This window comes from Pseudonaja textilis, chromosome Z (genome assembly GCF_049901715.1).
Source record: "Pseudonaja textilis isolate UNSWEBS1 chromosome Z, rPseTex1.2, whole genome shotgun sequence".
Lineage (NCBI taxonomy): Eukaryota > Metazoa > Chordata > Lepidosauria > Squamata > Elapidae > Pseudonaja > Pseudonaja textilis.
Window position 1 is genome coordinate 98,490,307 of NC_142008.1, and position 19,095 is coordinate 98,509,401.

At 36.3% G+C, this 19,095-nt stretch overlaps 2 protein-coding genes across 3 annotated transcripts in view; both read right to left on the bottom strand.

Annotated features, from left to right (window-relative positions):
• Positions 1 to 550: 550 nt before the first annotated feature.
• Positions 551 to 13,416, bottom strand: SNF8 (SNF8 subunit of ESCRT-II). 2 transcript variants are annotated; one of them, XM_026710869.2, is made up of 8 exons: positions 13,242 to 13,416; positions 11,255 to 11,305; positions 10,760 to 10,808; positions 9,728 to 9,832; positions 7,522 to 7,594; positions 3,835 to 3,976; positions 2,993 to 3,067; positions 551 to 2,448 (listed from the first exon to the last, which is right to left on the bottom strand). In XM_026710869.2, the coding sequence occupies exons 1-8, from the start codon at positions 13,293 to 13,295 to the stop codon at positions 2,311 to 2,313; spliced, it is 687 nt and encodes a 228-aa protein (XP_026566654.1). In that variant the 5' UTR covers positions 13,296 to 13,416; the 3' UTR covers positions 551 to 2,310. The 2 variants fall into 2 exon arrangements, with proteins under 2 accessions (XP_026566654.1, XP_026566653.1); XM_026710868.2 differs by having other exon boundaries at positions 10,670 to 10,808.
• A 4,235-nt stretch (positions 13,417 to 17,651) lies between these two features.
• GIP (gastric inhibitory polypeptide) overlaps positions 17,652 to 19,095 on the bottom strand; it is a 29,912-nt gene continuing 28,468 nt past the window's right edge. Inside the window, exons 4-5 of the mRNA XM_087917208.1 lie at positions 18,477 to 18,611; positions 17,652 to 17,748 (exon numbers count right to left, since the gene is read on the bottom strand). Coding sequence (XP_087773334.1) covers positions 17,652 to 17,748; positions 18,477 to 18,611 — 232 coding nt within the window. The remainder of the gene's footprint in view (positions 17,749 to 18,476; positions 18,612 to 19,095) is intronic.

Below are 19,095 nucleotides of genomic sequence, written 5' to 3' on the forward strand. Positions count from 1 at the left end.
TGGTTAAATAGGTTTTCCATGCTAGGTTCTGGGAGGATTTGAATGAGTTGCACAAGAGAAAGGGGAAAAAAAGCCTTCTAACCTGCCATTCAATCTCGTTTTGACAGTAGCTGTCACTAGCATTTGCAAGCAATTCACAAGAAGGGACTACCTTTCTATTTGTGAACACATAAAATTTGACTCTGTCTTACCCCAAATTAAAAATAAAATTCTGATTCTGGAAAAATGATTGTGATGATTCCCTCCTTTCCCCTTCATGTTCCACACTATAGAACAGTGTGTGCATATGGGTATGTGAATGTGTTTTAATATTCAAGGGGATATCATATACACATGCCTACTTAGGAGGAAATCCTATTGAGCTCTATGTGAATTAGTAAAGAAATTTAGGATTACACTGTTTGGCTGCAGTGCATGTATACTAGAAATTACTCTGGAATACAACTTTCTCCAGAGTAAACTTATAGAACTGTGTTTGCAAAAGCAATAGGAAGGTGGTGCTTAAATGGCTTCAAGCAATCACAATGGAAGAAATTCATGCCATCAATAATCAAGTAGATTTTTTTTAATTAGGCCTAATAAATAGAGAAAAATACAAACTGATATAATTTCAGAGGAGACAGAAAAAAAAGCTAAAGAGATTCCAATACTGTTAGGTGGTGTTTCTTTTTATAGCATGAGTTAAGCTCAATCACAAATAAGAAATAGAAGCATCAGATCTTATATCAAGTTTGGTTTTTGATAGTCTTCAAATATTGGCTAATCTGAATCCTGAAAAATTATAAGGCATCTGGAAACCATACATTTCAACCTGAAAAATAAAAGTTTTGTTTAAAAAATAAGTTGTGCATGAAAGGAAAATGGCTTTTTGTATATTTTTGGTTAACAAGAAAAATGCCCAGAGCACTGGTCTGCTTTGTTAACAAAGTAATCTTCCAAATTAATGTGAAATTCAGATTTTATTTTTTGTACATCGGAAGTACTAATTTTACATTCAAAATAGTTTCCTCTTCATTTTATTGCCAATATTTTATCAGTATTGTTTCTCTTGATAGGGAATTATAGGATACCAATAGTAAAGTAAAACATAGCTTAGATTGAGTTCCTGCACTACAGTATGACTCTGTCCAGTAATTTTTGTGGGAAGTCATTAGCCTATTACTTGCATATTCTAGATAAGTAGCTGTCTTTTGATCTTTTCATAACCTCAATACCATTGGATAGAGCATCAATCTATAGCAGGCCAACTCTGTACATAAATTATTCCCAATCAATTTTCCTTTGTATTTTGTATGAAGTCATAAGATGATTCTTAGGATGTTAAAGGAAGCAATTTCTTCTTCCACATGGCATGATCTGTGAATATAGCTACAGGAAACTCTTTTACCAGGCTAAGTGTAACTTTTCAGTCAGTCCTCAAACAAGTTTTATCCTGGGTTTTTTTGTATGCATGAATTATATAAGAATATAAACCTATTGTTTTATGGAAATTAGTAAGACTTCAATGCAGTCAATAGCTTTTCAAATGTCGATAAAGTTTTATATCCACAACATGAGTTTAAGACATAGCTTTATGAATTTCAACTTTGTATGTGCACTGCACAAATATGGAAGGGTATATTTACTGTTTACAGATTTCAACATGCTAAGGCACAACATGGTTACGGTTGTGAAGATATATTTTCACACAGTATCTCAGGTCAAAGGAATCCTGACTGCCTGAATGGCTGAAATTGGACTAAGCATTACCCATGACTTTCTAAACAGTCTTTCCAGATACTTTTGCTTTTTTTAATGAAATTGTGGAAACCTCCAATTATGATTAAGTTGGAAATAATAATTTGGTCCTTTACCCAAAATCTAAGTATTAATTTAAAAATTCAGCTGTTTCATAATACAGAAACAACTTAACACAGAACCCTTTACAAGTAAGGGGATTCAGTATGTATATAGTTCAGTCAATATACTACTCAACAATCTTGGGATAAGCAATTGAAAAGAAATCAAAACAGTTTTAGCATCCCACATCAGTCCTCATCCTAAACATTTACAATAACTGAAAGAAAAGGCTACAATTTTGGACAGACTCCCTCATCCCCATTACAAGAACCAGGAATTTGCTAATGAAATAAAAATCTTCATTTGGCAGAAATCCACATTTAGTATCAAACATGTGAAATCAGGTTTTAACAAAGCAGAAATTTTCTTATGTTTTGAGATCCAAGGTAATAACTACTGTTCAATATTACCATATTAACAACCAGCAATTGACCTAATTCTGTGTTCAGTTATTACACATCTTTGATATTGTCAAGGTAAAGCTTCCTTTGCTTCTTCGGGTGTGATTTCCTGAGAGTACAGTTCCGTAAAGAGGGCAGGTAGCCAATACTGTGGCTCTCCTGGAGCTTGTGTATCAAGCCAGGCCATCCCTTCCTTCAGCAAATGATCCTATTGGGGAAGAAAAGAGAACAAAAAAAGTAATCAAAAGTAAGTGAATTATGGCACGAACTGTAATAGGCACTGAGCTTATTTAGTGACCATGAAACACCGGCTCATATTTGGGAGAGAAGGTGAGAACAACAGACTGAAATGCCAAATAGGGAGAATTTCATAATTACATAATTATAAACACCTTGTCACAATGCAAAACTCAGCTGCCTTTTTATGCCACTGAGTCATCTCAAGCAACTTTATATATTATTATTTTAAACAGTTGAAAAAGCCTATTTTATATTTCAGTGATATTGCCCAAAATCTCATGGCTTTGATGGTTGCCTAGAAACAAGAAATATTTCAAGAACAAATACTGAAATATTACAAAGTATAGTGTAATGCTGGTCCCATTACTTAATTAAACAAACAAGATGCCATATGAGGATTCTGTAAATGTTATCAGCTTCTGGAGAAAACAATATTTCCAACTTTTTAAAAATCTGAATTTGAAACCCAAATAAAGGCAGTTCTTTATTATATGTCCAAATTACTGACATACCAGCACTTGCTTGGCTCGTTCCATTTCCCACTTTAAACTGGACTTGATTTCACTTATAGTCACATACCCCTTTTTCTGAAATTTAGAACGGAAAAAATAGGATTTCAGTAAATTTGCCAAGGCAGAAAAAGAATGCATAAAAAATAAAAAGAGAATAAAATACAATTAGCGACTGCTGTTTTGGAGGAGATATAGCAAAAACAGAACATGTGCTTTGCATCCCCAAACATCAAATAACACCCTAATATCTCAGATTTAAAATTAATTTTAGAAAATATTTCCTTACCAGTTTTTTTCCTAATGAAACTATAAGGAAACAGTATCATGTAAAATAGCACTTACTCAAGATTTTTCACAGAATTCTAAAATCTGTCTGGAGAAAGAACTGAACTGTACAGATTGGGAAAAAGAACTGCTCTGTTTAAATGCTGTCTAATATGAAACATACAGTAAGTTTGTTTTTTGCTTAGCGCGGCACTGAATAGAGATCTGAATCTATAGTTTGTTTAGGGTAATAAAATAGTTTGAAATAATAATTTGGTATTGGCTTATTGACTGTGGGTTCAATATGATGTGCATAGTTCTGTGAAACAAACATATGTTAGATGAAAGAAATTGTGAACTATGAATACATTAATCTTTTGTTGACCTACTTACTTTTTTATTTTTAAGAAACATACAGGACCCAATACAGATTGGAATTGCAGCATGCAAAAAGGGTGAATTATTTCTTCTCTCCCCAACTAGATCATATAATCCCAAATTTATCTCCTCTGTAGTAGTTCCTATTCAAATCTCTAATTCAACATGCAGAAACACTTGTTCTTTTCTAGTATAGGTACCTCAGCAAGCTGTATCACAACAGTGTGATCCATGTTTAGTTCAGCTGGCACAGACTGGATCAGGTATGTCCCGCCAACAGGAAGAATCCCGAAGCCATTTCCTAAAACTTTCAGCTTCTTAATTGCTCGGATAAGGTCATCTCTGTGGAATCAGGAGAGGGAAAAATAAGGCACAAATAACAGAAATGTTCAACTGTTTCCAGGGCAATACATTTCAATTCTTCAACACAACTTTACACAAAATACATAGAAAGTTGCACTGGGAAATATAGAATGCAATCTCCAACAATCATTGTAATTGTGTCAAAGCCTATGCCCCAAAAGACAAATTTCTAGCCTTTATGGTTATAAAGATGTTGTGAAGCCAATGTGGACCCTCAAGAACTCAAACAATGGAAAAGTAAAATTTGCAGTGAGATACAGTCTAATACATAACAATACAGTTTAACACATTCTTTAGCTCAGTATTTGTAAACAGCAATGGATCATGCCCAGTATTTCCTAGTCGAACTACAGACAACTACAATGATCTAATACATATCGATTTTACAGAAGACAATGTTGAAAAAGCACTGCGCAATCTAAAACAATCTCTATCCATTGGCCTGGATGGAATATGTGCCTACTTCTTAAAAAGCTATCCACTGCCATAGCCAAACCTCTAAGCATAATCTTCGAAAAATCTTTCAGGACCATCTCCTTGCCAAAACTCTGGTCACAAGCCATGGTCATCCCCATCTTCAAAATTTACAGACCAATCTCTTTATGCTGTGTCACCTGTAAAGTCATGGAATCAATTATTAACCAATCCATTATCCTCCACTTAGAGACAAACAAACTACTCTCTAATAAACAATTTGGTTTCAGAAAAAAACTATCCTACAATCTGCAACTCTTACACTGCAAAAAAAAATGGACTACACAACTCGATCAGGGCAAAGCAATAGACGCAATCTACATAGACTTCTATAAAGCCTTTGATTCAGACAAACTACTCCTAAAACTAAAATTTTATGGTTTCTCTGGACACTTGCATAACTGGATAAAAGCATTCTTCTCAAACAGACAACAAATGGTCAAAATTGGGAGCGTCCTATCAAATTCTGTACCTGTCAACAGTGGTGTCCCCCAAGGCAGTGTTCTAGGACCTACTCTCTTCATGCTCTACATAAATGACCTCTGTGATCATATTAATAGCAACTGCATTCTCTTCGCTGATGATGTAAAGCTGTTCAATACCACAGACAATACTGCTACCCTTCAAAAAGACCTCGACTAAGTATCAGAATGGTCAAACAAATGGCAACTTCAAATCTCAACAAATAAATGCTCTATCCTATATATTGGCAAAAAAAATATCAGAAAATAAAATACATGTGGAATAGTCAAGACCTTATTGATGATCCAAACTCTGTCAAGGATCTTGGAGTACTCATCTCTAATGATCTAAGTGCTAGAGCCCACTGTAACTACATAGCCAAAAAGGCGTAAAGAGTTGTTAACTTAATCTTACGTAGCTTTTTCTTTGGTAATATTATGCTAATAACTAGAGCATACAAAACCTTTGCTAGACCAATACTCGAATACAGCTCCTCAGTCTGGAACCCACATTACATATCTGATATTAACACAGTTGAGAAAGTCCAGAAATATTTCACAAGAAGAGTTCTCCACTCCTCTATTCGTTGCAGAATACCTTATGCCACCAGACTTGAAATTCTAGATCTAGAAAACTTAGAAGTACGCCGCCTTCGGTCTGATCTAAGTATAGTATATAAAATCATACATTGCAATGTCCTACCTGTCAATGAATACTTCAGCTTCAACCATAACAAAACAAGAGCAAACAATAGATACAAACTCAAGGTTAATCCCACCAAACTTGATTGCAGGAAATACGACTTCAGCAACAGAGTGGTCAATGTCTGGAATACTCTACCTGACTCTGTGGTTTCTTCCCCAAACCCCCAAAACTTTAACCTTAGACTGTCTACTATTGACCTCACCCCTTTCCTAAGAGGTCTGTAGCGGGCATGCATAAGCGTACCAACGTGCCTACCATCCCTGTCCTATTGTTTCTTTTATTTTTCTTATATGTATCCATGTATTCATAACTATGTTTTTACTTATACCTATTATCTTGTAAGCACTTGACAAACCAAATAAAATAAAAAACAGTGAAGTTTAAATTTGTATAACGCCTTACTGTTAGAGATAGGATATGAGAGAGAAAGGGGGGAAACTCAAGGTGTCTTTTTGAGAACTCCTTCAGACTCTCCCCATATATTAATTGTATTGCTTTCCTGGGAAAGATCTTGAGCATAGACTATATTGACTGTCTTCCTTTTGATGAGAAGGACCAAATGACTCTCATGGATCTCATGGCCATCATTCTTGTTGATGCTATATGTGTTTTTCGTGATACAGCTTCAGGAAACCATATAGCCAAATATTTAAATGAACTTTACCATCTAGGGCAGTGGTGGTGAACCTTTTCAGCACCAAATGCTGAAACAGGAATAGAAGAGCAGCTCCCCACCATGCGTGCGAGAGCACCGGAAAGAAGAAGTTTAGCTTCCCTCTGATCTTCCGGTTTCTAATGCGCATACAAAGACCAGCTGGCCAGTGCATACATGCGCACCAGGGAGCTACTCTTCTGGTTTCTGGCACTTCTATGCACATGAAGACCAGCTGGCCAGTGTGCATGTGCACACCAGAACCTGGAAGAGCAACGGATGACGGTTAGTGTGCCTGGAGAGATGGCTCTGCATATCACTTCCGGCATGTGTGGCATTGGTTTGCCATCACGGATATAGGATAAATCTATGTCTCCTGGTCTTTTGTCAAAAATGACTACCTTGGTTTTAGAAAAGTTTTATCTGTAAATACTTTTTCCTGCAGTATATGCCTCATTTTGTCAGGATTCTTTTAATTCCAAATAATGATGTTGATATATCATGTTGCTTGCATATAGTAATTAGGGGCCTTTCTTGTTTTAATTGATAGGGCATGCAAGGAAGTATTGTTAAACTCTTCTACAATGTTGTTTATTCAAAAATTAAAGAGGAAGGTGTCCAATATAGAGCCCAGGCAGACACATTTTGTAGTTTTAATCTGATTTATTAGGGAGCCATTGTAATTTATTTATACTTGTATTTAAGTGTCTTCACACAATGTATACGTTAGGTAGTCTTTCCTTCTATTTATTATATTATATAGATCAATAAATTTTTCATATAAATATTTTGAGGGCCCATTTATTGATTTGTGAATCAGATGTTGTAAGGTAAAGCAATGATCTATAGTACTGTGGTCCCTTCTGAAACCAGCCTGTTCTTCTGCTATTATCTGCTTAGTATCTGCCCAGTCAGTCTATTTGGAAGGTATCTTGTATATAGCTTACTCCTTATGTCGGTAAAGCTTAAAGATACAGTCTTAAAGTTGCCAAGTTTAAGCAACTCAAACAAACCATATCTGGTACAACAAACTATTCATTTTTATACAATATATTGGAACTATAGCTCAATGCAAAAACTTGGTCACTAATGAAAATACTGTGGTCACAACATATTACCATAATTGTTATGGTTAACATGATCAACTATTACCATTAGCTGCATAATTTTTTCATTAATTGTTAAAATTACAGACCCCCACAGAAATTATAGTCATGAATGCAACACTTACTGGCTAACATCTTGAGCAAATTTTCCTCTTCCTTTGAGCACTTGTTGATGGAGTTCATCCAATATTATTAATCCTAGAGGGAAAAAGGAAACAACAAGCAGATTTTAAGAAAAGTTGACTCTTATGAAATATTTTTAAAATTAACACTGTAATTGCATAAATCAATTTTCTCCAAGTTGTTGCCATCTGTACATGTCAGGACTATAATATTGGTAAAAATTTAAGTGAGTTGTAATCTAAATGGAAACTAGATTAAAGAAGAGGTGTGTGTGTGTGTGTGTGTGTGTGATGACCCAGGGTGTGACACAGAAATAACAAAGTCACCAAAGTAGAGTAAGTTCCCTTTAATACCTCTAACTTGGCCCCAATGTCCAATTATCCTCAGCTGGATATCAAATTCTTCAAAAAACAGTATAATAAAAAAACAACACAAACCACATTGAAGTAATTAACATGGCAGGCCAAGATGATAAATTGCAGACTTTAAAAGGATAATGCAGCACCCACAGTTGGGAGGATGCCAAAACCCAGATAAGTCTCGACCAAGATAATGCCCGCTTTGCTTCCAGCAAGAAGCTGTTGTGCATATGCCCCACTTATACTCTTTTCTCCTACCTGCAACTAAAGAAAGGGATCAGGGCCTTTTCCTCTCCTGTAAGCCATGTTACTCCCTTCTCCTTTCCTCCCTGCGTGCCCTAGGATGAAGAGGGGATGGCCCTGGGTCTTCCTCTGAATGCCCAGCCAGACTGTGCCCTTCCCCCATTTCTTCCACAGCCACCGGAGCCACACTCCCACTCCCTGTCAGCTCCTCAATCTCCCCCTCAGAAGCAGACTCCTACAAGGGCATGACAGTGTGTGTGTATATATAATCCAGTTAATATATTAATAATTCCGTTAACTAAAAGGAGGCTAATTTCTTAACAGCATGCACAAGATTTCGCTGCCATCCCATACACACTTACCAAGATTTAAGTTCCACTGAACATAGTTGTATTTGCTTCTGAATAAATGTGTATAGGATTGCAATGCATTTTTTAAAAAAAGAGCTTTAAAAGCATAAAGCCATTTTTTGATGCCACTAAAGCAGGCAGTCAAAATTATCAATGGTTTAGGGAGAAAAATGGCAATAATCTGGCAAACACGGAGCTAACCACTCTGGGGGTCTTTAAAGGAGCTGCTGGGCTGCACTTAGTGTATTCATCTTGACTTAGCAAAATGTGTGAAATACGCTACAAATATGAATAAAGTTTTTAAGGATGCTCTCTCAAATTAAGTGTCTCCAAAAGCAAAAATAGATTACTTGGTAGCAAAATATTTTGTATGTTAACCCATTACAATGGATCTATTACTTGGAATCCTGACATTGTATTTGGTTGCACGTACTTAAATTAATGGAATTACCTTTTTAATTATGATATATAACACTGAATTGTTAATTTTTCTGGAAAATAGCATTCATGTATCTATAAAATTTGGAGGCTATGATAATTACAAAAGTGCATTAGAAGTAGTCCTCAAGTTACAATCACAATTGACCCTAAAATTTATGTTGCTAAATGAAACATTTGTGAGTTTGTCCAATTTTACAACTTTTCTTGCCACAGTTAAGTGAATTATTTTAAGTTAGTAACATGGTTGTTAAATGAACCTAGCTTCCCTGTCAACTTTGCTTGTCAGGTTGCAAAATGTGATCACATGACTCTGGGATACTGCAACCAACATAAAATATGAATCAGTTGCCAAGCATCTGAATTGTAATCATGTGACCATGGGATATCACAATGGTCGCAAATGTGAAAAACAGTCATAAATAACTTTTTTCAATGCTGTTGTAACTTTGAAAGGTCACGAAATGAACTGTTGTAAGCAGATGACTACCTGTCTTACAGAGATGGGCTTAAGAAAGTGGGTTTAGGAAAACTCAAGTTTCTAAGGCTTGAAGGTAAAATTATTGGAACAGAAGTAACATCACCATACCAGGTGAGAAAAATGAACTTTCCCTTTAATTTTAAGGGAATGAGACTATGAGGATTCTCGCACTCCCTTAATATTGCAGAAAAACAAAGAAGGCCTAAGAAAAACATTAATTTGGTTGGGGGAGACAGGTGGGAATGGAAGCAGAAGGCTTCCTACATGTAGAACATTTTACCAATGAAATTCATCAGCAGAAAGTTGGGGCCTGCACGAAATTACTGAATACAATTACCTCCATTTCTGTGCTTGAGAGCCAAGCAGACTTCAATAATTTGGACACCCAGCTCATAATAAAAATCTCCTACACCCAACATTTCTGACCAGAATCCTTTACCAGCTGCAAAAAAAAAAAAAAAAAAAATGTAGGTCATTTTAGGGAAAAAATGAGCCATTTTCTCAGCGGGACATTCCTCTCCTCACCAAAGTCTCCTTGTGCTTAAAGGGAAATCTCTTTATGCTTTAGAAACCATTTCCTGTCTAATGCTGATCCATTTCCTCTCTTATCCACCTGATCCATTTCCTCTTTTATTTTCATTTCCTACTGAAACAAGCCAAGACAGAACAGTTTACCTTGCTGCCAATGATAACAAGGAATTCTATGTACGTGAATAGAAAATGATGAAGGATGGAATAAAACAGTATTTCTCAACTTCAGCAACTTGGGATGTTTGGAGTTCAGCTCCAAAAATTCCCCATCCCAGAGTTGAAGTGCACATATTTCAACATTACTGAGTTTGAAAAACACTGAAATAAACAATGTTATCCATTCTGCCATCCATCTTATTTCACTGCATCCATACTTTTCCAGTCACCTTGGTCGGTAGTTATTTTATTATTTTACTATATTATAATCCTACATTTCCACATGATTTTCCCTTTAAGGCCTTTAAATCTTATTTAGTGAGAAAAACTCTGAAGACTAGTCATACTTGTGAATTAATTTACTAGGCTATTCTAGAGATTTCTCATTTGCTAAAAAAGCTTCATGATGATTCTTTATTCTAAATAAATAAGGCTCAGAAGAGACCATTTTTATATCTAAAGCACACAGAAGACCAGATATTGCTTAATTCCTGATACCTGCAGCTAACTGAGAAATGCTAGGTTTATTCAAGCTCAACTAAAGAGCTATGATACCCCCATCAAAGTTTTCCATTCCTTCCCCATTGCTTACAGGCTAGTGGATCAACACCAATTGTTGCACACATGTTTTGGAACTGGACTCTGAATTCAGGATTTTTACGGATTTCTTGTTTGTGCTTACTAGCAAACTCTTCTAGGTTACTTTTAAACGTCTCCAGCTGCTTAGACATCTGTAAATTTATTTGGAAAAGACAATAGAGCAACAAAATTAGCTGGTTTGAAACACTACTAAAGATTCTTTTAAATAATTTTCCACACAAGACAACATGGCACAACATTGTGAATTACCCAATTCAAATATCAATGTTGAAAGCATTGATTTAATTCAATGGATCATCTAACCCAAGCAACAATCTACCAAAAATGACCACAATTTATAGGAAGTTTGCAAGTATTTAAATATTACTATCACACATTTTCTACATGGTACTTTTTTTAACCTTTCTCCAAGCTGCTGATATTCTTGATCATTTGTAATTGATCAATTTATAATTGATTTCCATAAATTATAAGCATATTTTGCATAGAAGGTTAGAGTTACAGCTTAATGCCTGGGATCACAGCTACAGATATCCTTTCAATTCCCAAAACAAATGTAGGCATTTTCATATCTCACCTGGGCTAACTGATCTTCAGCCAAAACTGTCCCACGTTCCTTATATTTGGCCTAAGAAAAGAAATAATTAATTTTTAGTATTATTGATAGTTTTAGTCATATTATGATTGTGCTATTCATATTGACTCTTAATGACCAATTTTCTCCATGGCATATTTTGATACTGAAGGCTTTTTTTTTTTATCAGATAGGGATATCCTTTTCCATAAAGATTTTATATAACGCTTTGTTAATTATGTTTGTACAACATACTAAACCATAACCATGGTTAAAAAACAGAGTAGCTATGTTCATGTCATATGCTAAGCTAGGACAAACAAACCACATTCTGATGTATCCAGAGAGGGACTTATTCATAAAAGGCACAGAGACTGTAAGATCGGTATTATAATTTCTCCTCCTACCACTTTCCAATGAGGAACAAATTAATAACTGTTTCTTTAAGAACCATACTGGATAAACCAATTCATTATGAAAGAAGTGGTCCTGAAGGTAACTGGGAGCCAAGCCATATCAAACTTTTAAAAGCCAGGTTAAAAACAGTATGCTGAATTGCATTGACAATATTGGAAACCAATGTAGGGCCCATAACACAGATGCAAAATATCTACAATAGCTTTAAGTCAACCAGGTCACTGCATTTTGCCTCAACTGCAGTTTCCAAATGGTTTTCAAAGATAGCCCTATGTAAAATGTATGATCCACCTTCACTTGGGCCATTGGCTCCAGCCAATGTATCAGATTCAATGATAGTATCTAGCCAACCTTGGCTAATCTCAAAAACCTAAACAAGAATTGACTTTTTAGAACATAGATAGGAAACCTCAAGGAAATGTCAAAGCTATAGGTTACCCTGAAGAGTTGCAACATCCTGGAAGAAAATTAAGGCATCAGGAATTGACCTCTACTCAAGGTAGTCTTTATTCTAACAAATCCAGCCAGATAATACATTGTTTTAGGATGTACCATAAAATATTGAGAATGGTTAGAAAACAGATGGTTAGAAAACAGTGTCACTTCAGTGCCTCTGGAAGGCAAAGCTAAGTATGGGATTGGCTGCCCCGCTCGTGCTGGCCGAAGAGGCCTACTGTGGACCCCATCAACCAAGGACTTGCAGTTGGTGGGATACAGGAAAACAGACTTGATCTTTGAAACATCTTACTGCAGGAGATGAGGTCTGTCCCCATCCTTCTGGCCTTCAGGGAATGTCTTAAAACTTGCCTATGCTGGAAGGCCTTGAAGGATAAGCTCTTGGCTAGAGGTAGCTATTGTAATAGCAGAAAAGTCATCACCACCACCTTCTGCTCTAAACCTGTGGTTCTCTAGCTAATTATTTGTAATTTTAATCTGCTTTTATACCTGTATTTTTTACATCCATATTTTTTTATGTTGTAAGCTACTCACTTCAAACCACGAAGTGAGCACCATATGCATTTGATTAATAAATTTGATAAAATATCAGTCCTTCTAAAGTATGGGTCATTAATAGAGGAAAATAGGATGTAGGAATTTTCAGAGATAAAGTTACTCAAGAATGCAGAATGGGCTAACTTTCTGGAGCTGATTTAGCACAGGAAATGAATAAGAAAAAATAAATTAGAAATTCCACCAGTTAATTTCTAGCACAATCATTCCTGAAGTGGAATATACCTCTGGGCATGTGCAAAGTGTCTTCCCCTCACCCTAGAGCAGGGGTTTCCAACCTTGGCCTCTTTAATCTGGCGGATTTCAACTCCCAGATTCTGGGAATTGAAGTCCTCCAGACTTAAAAGTGGCCAAAGTTGGAAACTCCTGCCCTAGAGTCTAGTAGTCCCTGTACAATCCCGACCCAGACCTCCTCCCCACTTGGATACACGGCACTCCCGAGGCGGAAAGGCCTCGCCAGGAAACTCTCTGTTCTTTTCTCTAGGAAGGAAAATCCTTTTCTTCTGGAAAGCATAAGAGAGGAAAGAAGGACTTCGCTCCTCTGAAGGAAAAAGGACCTCACCTCTGCCAACTTTTTTTTGGCGATGGCGCCGGCCCCCACGCCCCGGCGGTGCATCTCTTGCACGGGGGTGGGGAAGGGAAAAGGAGAAAGCAGCACTCGGACCCGAACGGCTCGCCGACGAAGGGAGCACTGGAGGCAGCGGTACACCGTCTACCAAACCCCGTCCCTCCTCATTGCGTCATCAGCATGCGACAAGCAGGAAGTACGCCTGGATTGAGTAGTTTCCTTCGATTCTTTCATCGCTCTGACAAAGAAGGAAGCCGTTTGACTCGAAGTGGGGAAGGTTTCTTCCACTTCATTTGTCTGATACTGAAATCCTAAAAAGGGGACCGGAGGCTAAAGAGAGAAATTTTCGCCAAAGCCATCTTCAACGGACTTCCTCCCAACCTTTGGCTGTCTAGACTAGAGCAGAGGTCTCCAACTGGAGAATTCTGGGAATTGAAGTCCACAAGTCTTAAAGTTGCCAAGTTTGGAGATCTCTGGTCTAGAGCCACTGGACTGCAGCTCCCATGATGCACAACCTTCCGCGTTGTGGGGGGACGACGACTGTCGCAACCCTGGTGAACGTCAGCCGAGGAAAGATGTTCAGAACGATAATGATAAAAGTCCTGGCACGCTTTCGGATCAATTAGTTGAAAGCCCGAAAGTAGCCAAGGTAACATTGTAGGAAATGTCCAGGTGTCAAAATTCCACAACTGGCTCGCTAAGGAAATAGATTTTTCTCTCCCAAATTCAATCATTTTCTAAGTTCCTGGGAGTTTTTACAATCAAAAAGTAAGCAACTTCAATAAGTAAAAAAATGGGCTGCAGCTGTAGTCTTCGAGAATTTTGAGAAAGTGTTACTTTTTGTAACGTGAGAGATTAAAATAAGTAGGGGGTGTGCATAAGCGCACCAACGTGCCTACTGCCCCTGTCCTATTATTTCTTTTTATTTTTCTTATATATATACATTTCATGTATTTATAACTATGTTTATACTTATACCTGTTATAATTGCTTGACAAAATACATACATACATACATACATACATACATTTCACTGTATTGTGTGAATCCAACTAATGTTGGAGTAATTTAATAAAATGTGGCCCTACTTCTGAAGGCAAGCTGTTCTATTGGTTGATTGCTCTCACTGTTAGAAAATTTATCCTTATTTCCAGGTTCAATCTCTCCTTGTTCAGTTTCTATCCATTATTCCTTGTCTGGCCTTCAGGTGCTTTGGAAAATAGCTTGATCCTGTCCTCTCTGTGGCAGCCCCTCAGATATTGGAACACTGCTATCATGTCTCCCCTGGTCCTTCTCTTCTAGACTAGCTATGCCCAGTTCCTGCATTGTATGTTTTAGCCTCCAGTCATCTAATCATCTTAGCTGATCTTCTCTGCACTCTTTCTAAAGCCTCAACATTTTTTTTATAGTATGGTGACCAAAATTGGATGTAGAGCTCTAGGTATGGTCTTACTAAGGCTTTATAGAGTGTTATTAGTACCTCACTTGATCTTGATTGTCTTCCTCTGTTAAACTAGAGCTGTAGACTTTTACAGATGTTTTAGGATCTTAAGCTCCAAACCTCCCAGCATTGAGAATTTCAAACTAACACATTTGGAGAGTGCCAATCTGGGGAAGGATACTGTTGAACATGCTTACGACAATGTTTATAGGATTGTATAACCCCCTTGTATTTAATTATTCCTTGACAATGGTACTTTCCTGCCTTGACTCCTTTAGCTATGCCTAATAAAACCTATTTTTCTCCTTGTATAAACTATCCCACATCTTCAAGATATATATAATCTGTACAAGTAGTTCTTGATTTAGACCCATTTGATTGGTGACTGTCCAAAATTGGCACTGAATTGCACAGAACAAAGTGACTTATGACCAGAGGTGGTATTCAGTAGGTTCTGACTAGTTCTGGAGAACTGGTAGTGGAAATTTTGAGTAGTTCGGAGAACTGGCAAATACCACCTCTGACTGGCCCTGCCCACATCTATTTTCTGACTCCTGAGTCCCAGCTGATCCGCTGAGTCTTCTTTTGTTTCCCTGAACAAGAGAATGGAAAGCAGATTAGTGGGATGGGGAAGGAATGGGATATTGCAGTATCCTTCCCCTGCCATGCCCACTAAGCCACACAACGCCCACCAAGTCACGCCCACAGAACCGATAGTAAAAAAAATTTGAATCCCACCACTGCTTATGATCAATATTCACACGCAACCATTGCAATATCTCCGTGGTTATATGATCAAAATTTGGGTACTTGGCAACTGTCATATATATATATATATGTCAGTTGCACTGTCTTGGGGGCATGTGATCACCATTTTAATCTTCCTTCTGACAAGCAGAGGCAATGGGGGAAGCCAGATTTGTTTTACAACTGCATGATTCACTTAGCAACTAGACTTTGAATGTACTTTGAATGCTCCAGGCTGTTGTGAGCATGCTTCATTTCTTTTTAAAAAAAATACAATTTATTGATTTTACAATTAAAATAGACGAACAACACATACATCAGTGTAAGAGAGAAAAAGAGAATAAAGAATAGAAAGAAAAAGATAGAAAACAATTAAAAACATTTTCATCTTCAACAGTTTGTGAGACCTCCTTTTTATCCTTATTTTATGCAATATACACAATCGTTGCATATATCTGCATATCACTACTATGATTCTATCATATCTTCTTTTGCCTTTTAATGTGAAATCTATCTTTGGTCTATCCATTTGTACCAGCAGTTCCAGCTGTCATAATATATTGAAGTGTCTTTATCTTTTAATGCCAAGGTTAATTTGTCCATTTCTGCACAACTTAAAGTTTTTTGAATAATCATCTCCTCTGATAGAACATGAGGCTGTTTCCAACATTGTGCAAAAGCCAATCTGGCCGCTGTCAAAATATGTATTATTATATATTTCACTTTTTTTGGTAGTTGTTTATCAAAGATCCCTAATGGAAAGGACTCTGGGTTAAATTCGATCTGTTCTCTTGTCATTTCCTCCAGCCAATTTCTAATTTTCTGCCAATATTTTTGAGCTTCTGTACAAGACCACCACATATGGAAGAAAGTTCCCTCTTTTTTTTGCATTTCCAGCAGTTCAGACTCATATGGGGGTGCATCTTCACTAATTGCTTCATTTCTTCTAGTGACAGGACAACCCCCAAATAAGCTATCTCTTTCTCACCATTTGCCCTCTATGCCTTTTTGTTTTGTGTTCCTTTTATATTCCTCATCCTATCCTTGACATTAGATTCCCTTCAAGTGTCCAAGGAGACCAGGAGACAAAGCCAAGCCCTGCAACTTTAGTTGAGGAAGAAGAGGCTGTACTAATCTACTTTCACACAATACATATCCTGAAATGCATTCCATTTATTTGGAGTTGCAGAAGCTAAACTTTTCCTCATTGCAGCATTCAGAGAATTAGAGATTTTTGTTGCTTATTTGCAAATTTATCTGCAATTCCCAATTTTGAAAATACTGTATTTCTCTTCCAAATTATTTTTATTTATCGGGATAATTGAAGGCTTTGACTCTTAATTATATATAACCTCAGATTGGTTGTTTAAATCTAAACCTATGTTTGAGATGAAAGTTAGAAGCCTCAAATCATTGAATGACTTAGAAATAAAATGTGAACCTCTTTCAGGATTTTATACACAGCCTATAATAGCTCACCAATTAACAGATAATGACCTTTTCCAACCAGATGTTCTTTTGTTTTGTTGGACTACAAGCTCTGTGAGCATACTGACTGGAAACAATGGCAACTATTAATGGCCAGTACTGTGGTTCCCATCAGAAGTCTCATATCCCCATTTCTGTTCTTATTAAATAACAAGCTAAACATTTATTGGCTTGAGAATAAATCATTTATTGTCATTGTCAGCATTGGCAAACTCATTAATAAAGGGTACAAAATAGAAAGTTCAAATTAAAAAAGAAAAAGTAGATCCAGCTTCTTCCTCTAGGGATCTATGGAATCCTGAAAAGTTATAAATGAAGATGGTGAAAAATCTAGTTTGGTAATAGCCTGATGTTTTGAGGAAAAAAAGACAGCGTATGATCAGTACAACCATTTTAATACATAACTTATAGATCCCAAACAAAATTTTCCATTTGAATAGTTTCACTATATTGGTTAAATGAAATTTCTGCAAATAATTACAATAAACTGTATATCTGTATATATCTGTATATTTATCTGCAATAAATATATAATTACTGACTAGCAACAGTGAATAATACCTGAGAAATTCTATCACATATATTTTGACTGTGGACCCCCTCAGTAGACAGGATAGTGTTTTTGTGTTTCAGTGAAACAGCCATGAAAACTACCATGTGTTTTTATGTACAGTTGGTACGGTCCTAGTCTTCCGAATAAGGAAGGTGTGAATAAAAGAGTGATTTACTCACACTAGCTTACAGAGGTCAGCAAAAATCAGCCACACCAGAAATTCTTGCCTCTGGATGTTCTTCCATTCATCTGAATCCATTGGAAAGGAAAGTCTACAAGACAAAGACTTTGGAATCTCAGAGACCAAGACAAGCAAATAAAAGAAAGAGTTACTAATTTGCTGGATGGAGCTGTGGGGAAACCTCCCCCCCCCCCCATTTCATAGTTGTCTAGGCAACCAAAAATATTAGGCCAGTATCTAGTATACAGAGCCCATTAAGGCATTTCATAAGAATTTTATACTTGACAGCTATTTCTGTCTACAGCATTTAGAAGAGATTGATACCAATTTGTAATTGGTTACAATCATCAAACTTAATCTGTACAGCAGGGGAAAAAAACCAGTTCAAGAGCCTAAATTAAAACTGTTACCATTGCTTTGTATATAGCAAAGGTGGAGTTTATGCCTAGTTAAATTGTCTCAGTAAATATACAAAAAGTGAGTTGTATTCTTCACTTTTATGACATGTTATTTTTAGTCTTTCCTGCTTTTTTTTTTTTGCTTAACCAAACTGTGCGATCACAGCCACTGTAGTTTGTAGTCCAGGGTTTTCAAAGCCATTATAGTGAACTGGTTAAAATGCATTATTGCAGTCGTAGATTTCCCTCAGTCAATGTTTATCTTTCCTAATGTTTGATTGAGGTTTACAATAATTGTAATCCAAAATAATTGGAAATAATATGGTTACTTAAGAAGGCTGGTTTTGTTTTTAATCTGGAATACAAACACTTCTCTTGTGATAAAAATAAAATAAAATCTTCAGTGGTTATCTTTTCTCACCTCTGCTTTCCTATGATTTGCAAAAGCCATCCAACATAGTCCTTTGCTTCCTGAGTCTTTTCAGCTTCATCACCTTGATTCTTTTCATCTGACATTGTAATATCAGCTTCTCTCTTGGATGGTTCAAGTTTGTTTCTGTCGTGCAGAGGGGTACAAAAGGTTTAACTTGGGAATTCTAAGTGCTTTATATATATATATATATATATATATATATATATATATATATATATATATATATATATATATATATATATATACTAATTTATATTCAGTTCTAACTAAGAGTTAAATGAAGCAACATATTTATCCCATCTAATGCTATTCCCACAATAGAATATTTGGAATAATATTTTAAATATATTTTTCTGCATGCAGACCTGCATTTTTCTGCATTTAATCCAATCCTCTAGTATAATTTTCACTATTTGCTTTCAGTGTAGAACAGACAGATGATTCTTTTTTTTCTCTGGGCGAATATTTGTTTAAGATTTTGGGTTTTTGTTAAAACAATAAAATACTTAAGTAGGAATGGTATTTATATTATATCCCTTCAAGGATGGATACAGTGAAATTTTTATATCATTTGTGGTCCAAGAGTCTTTAAAAGTTAAGGAATGTG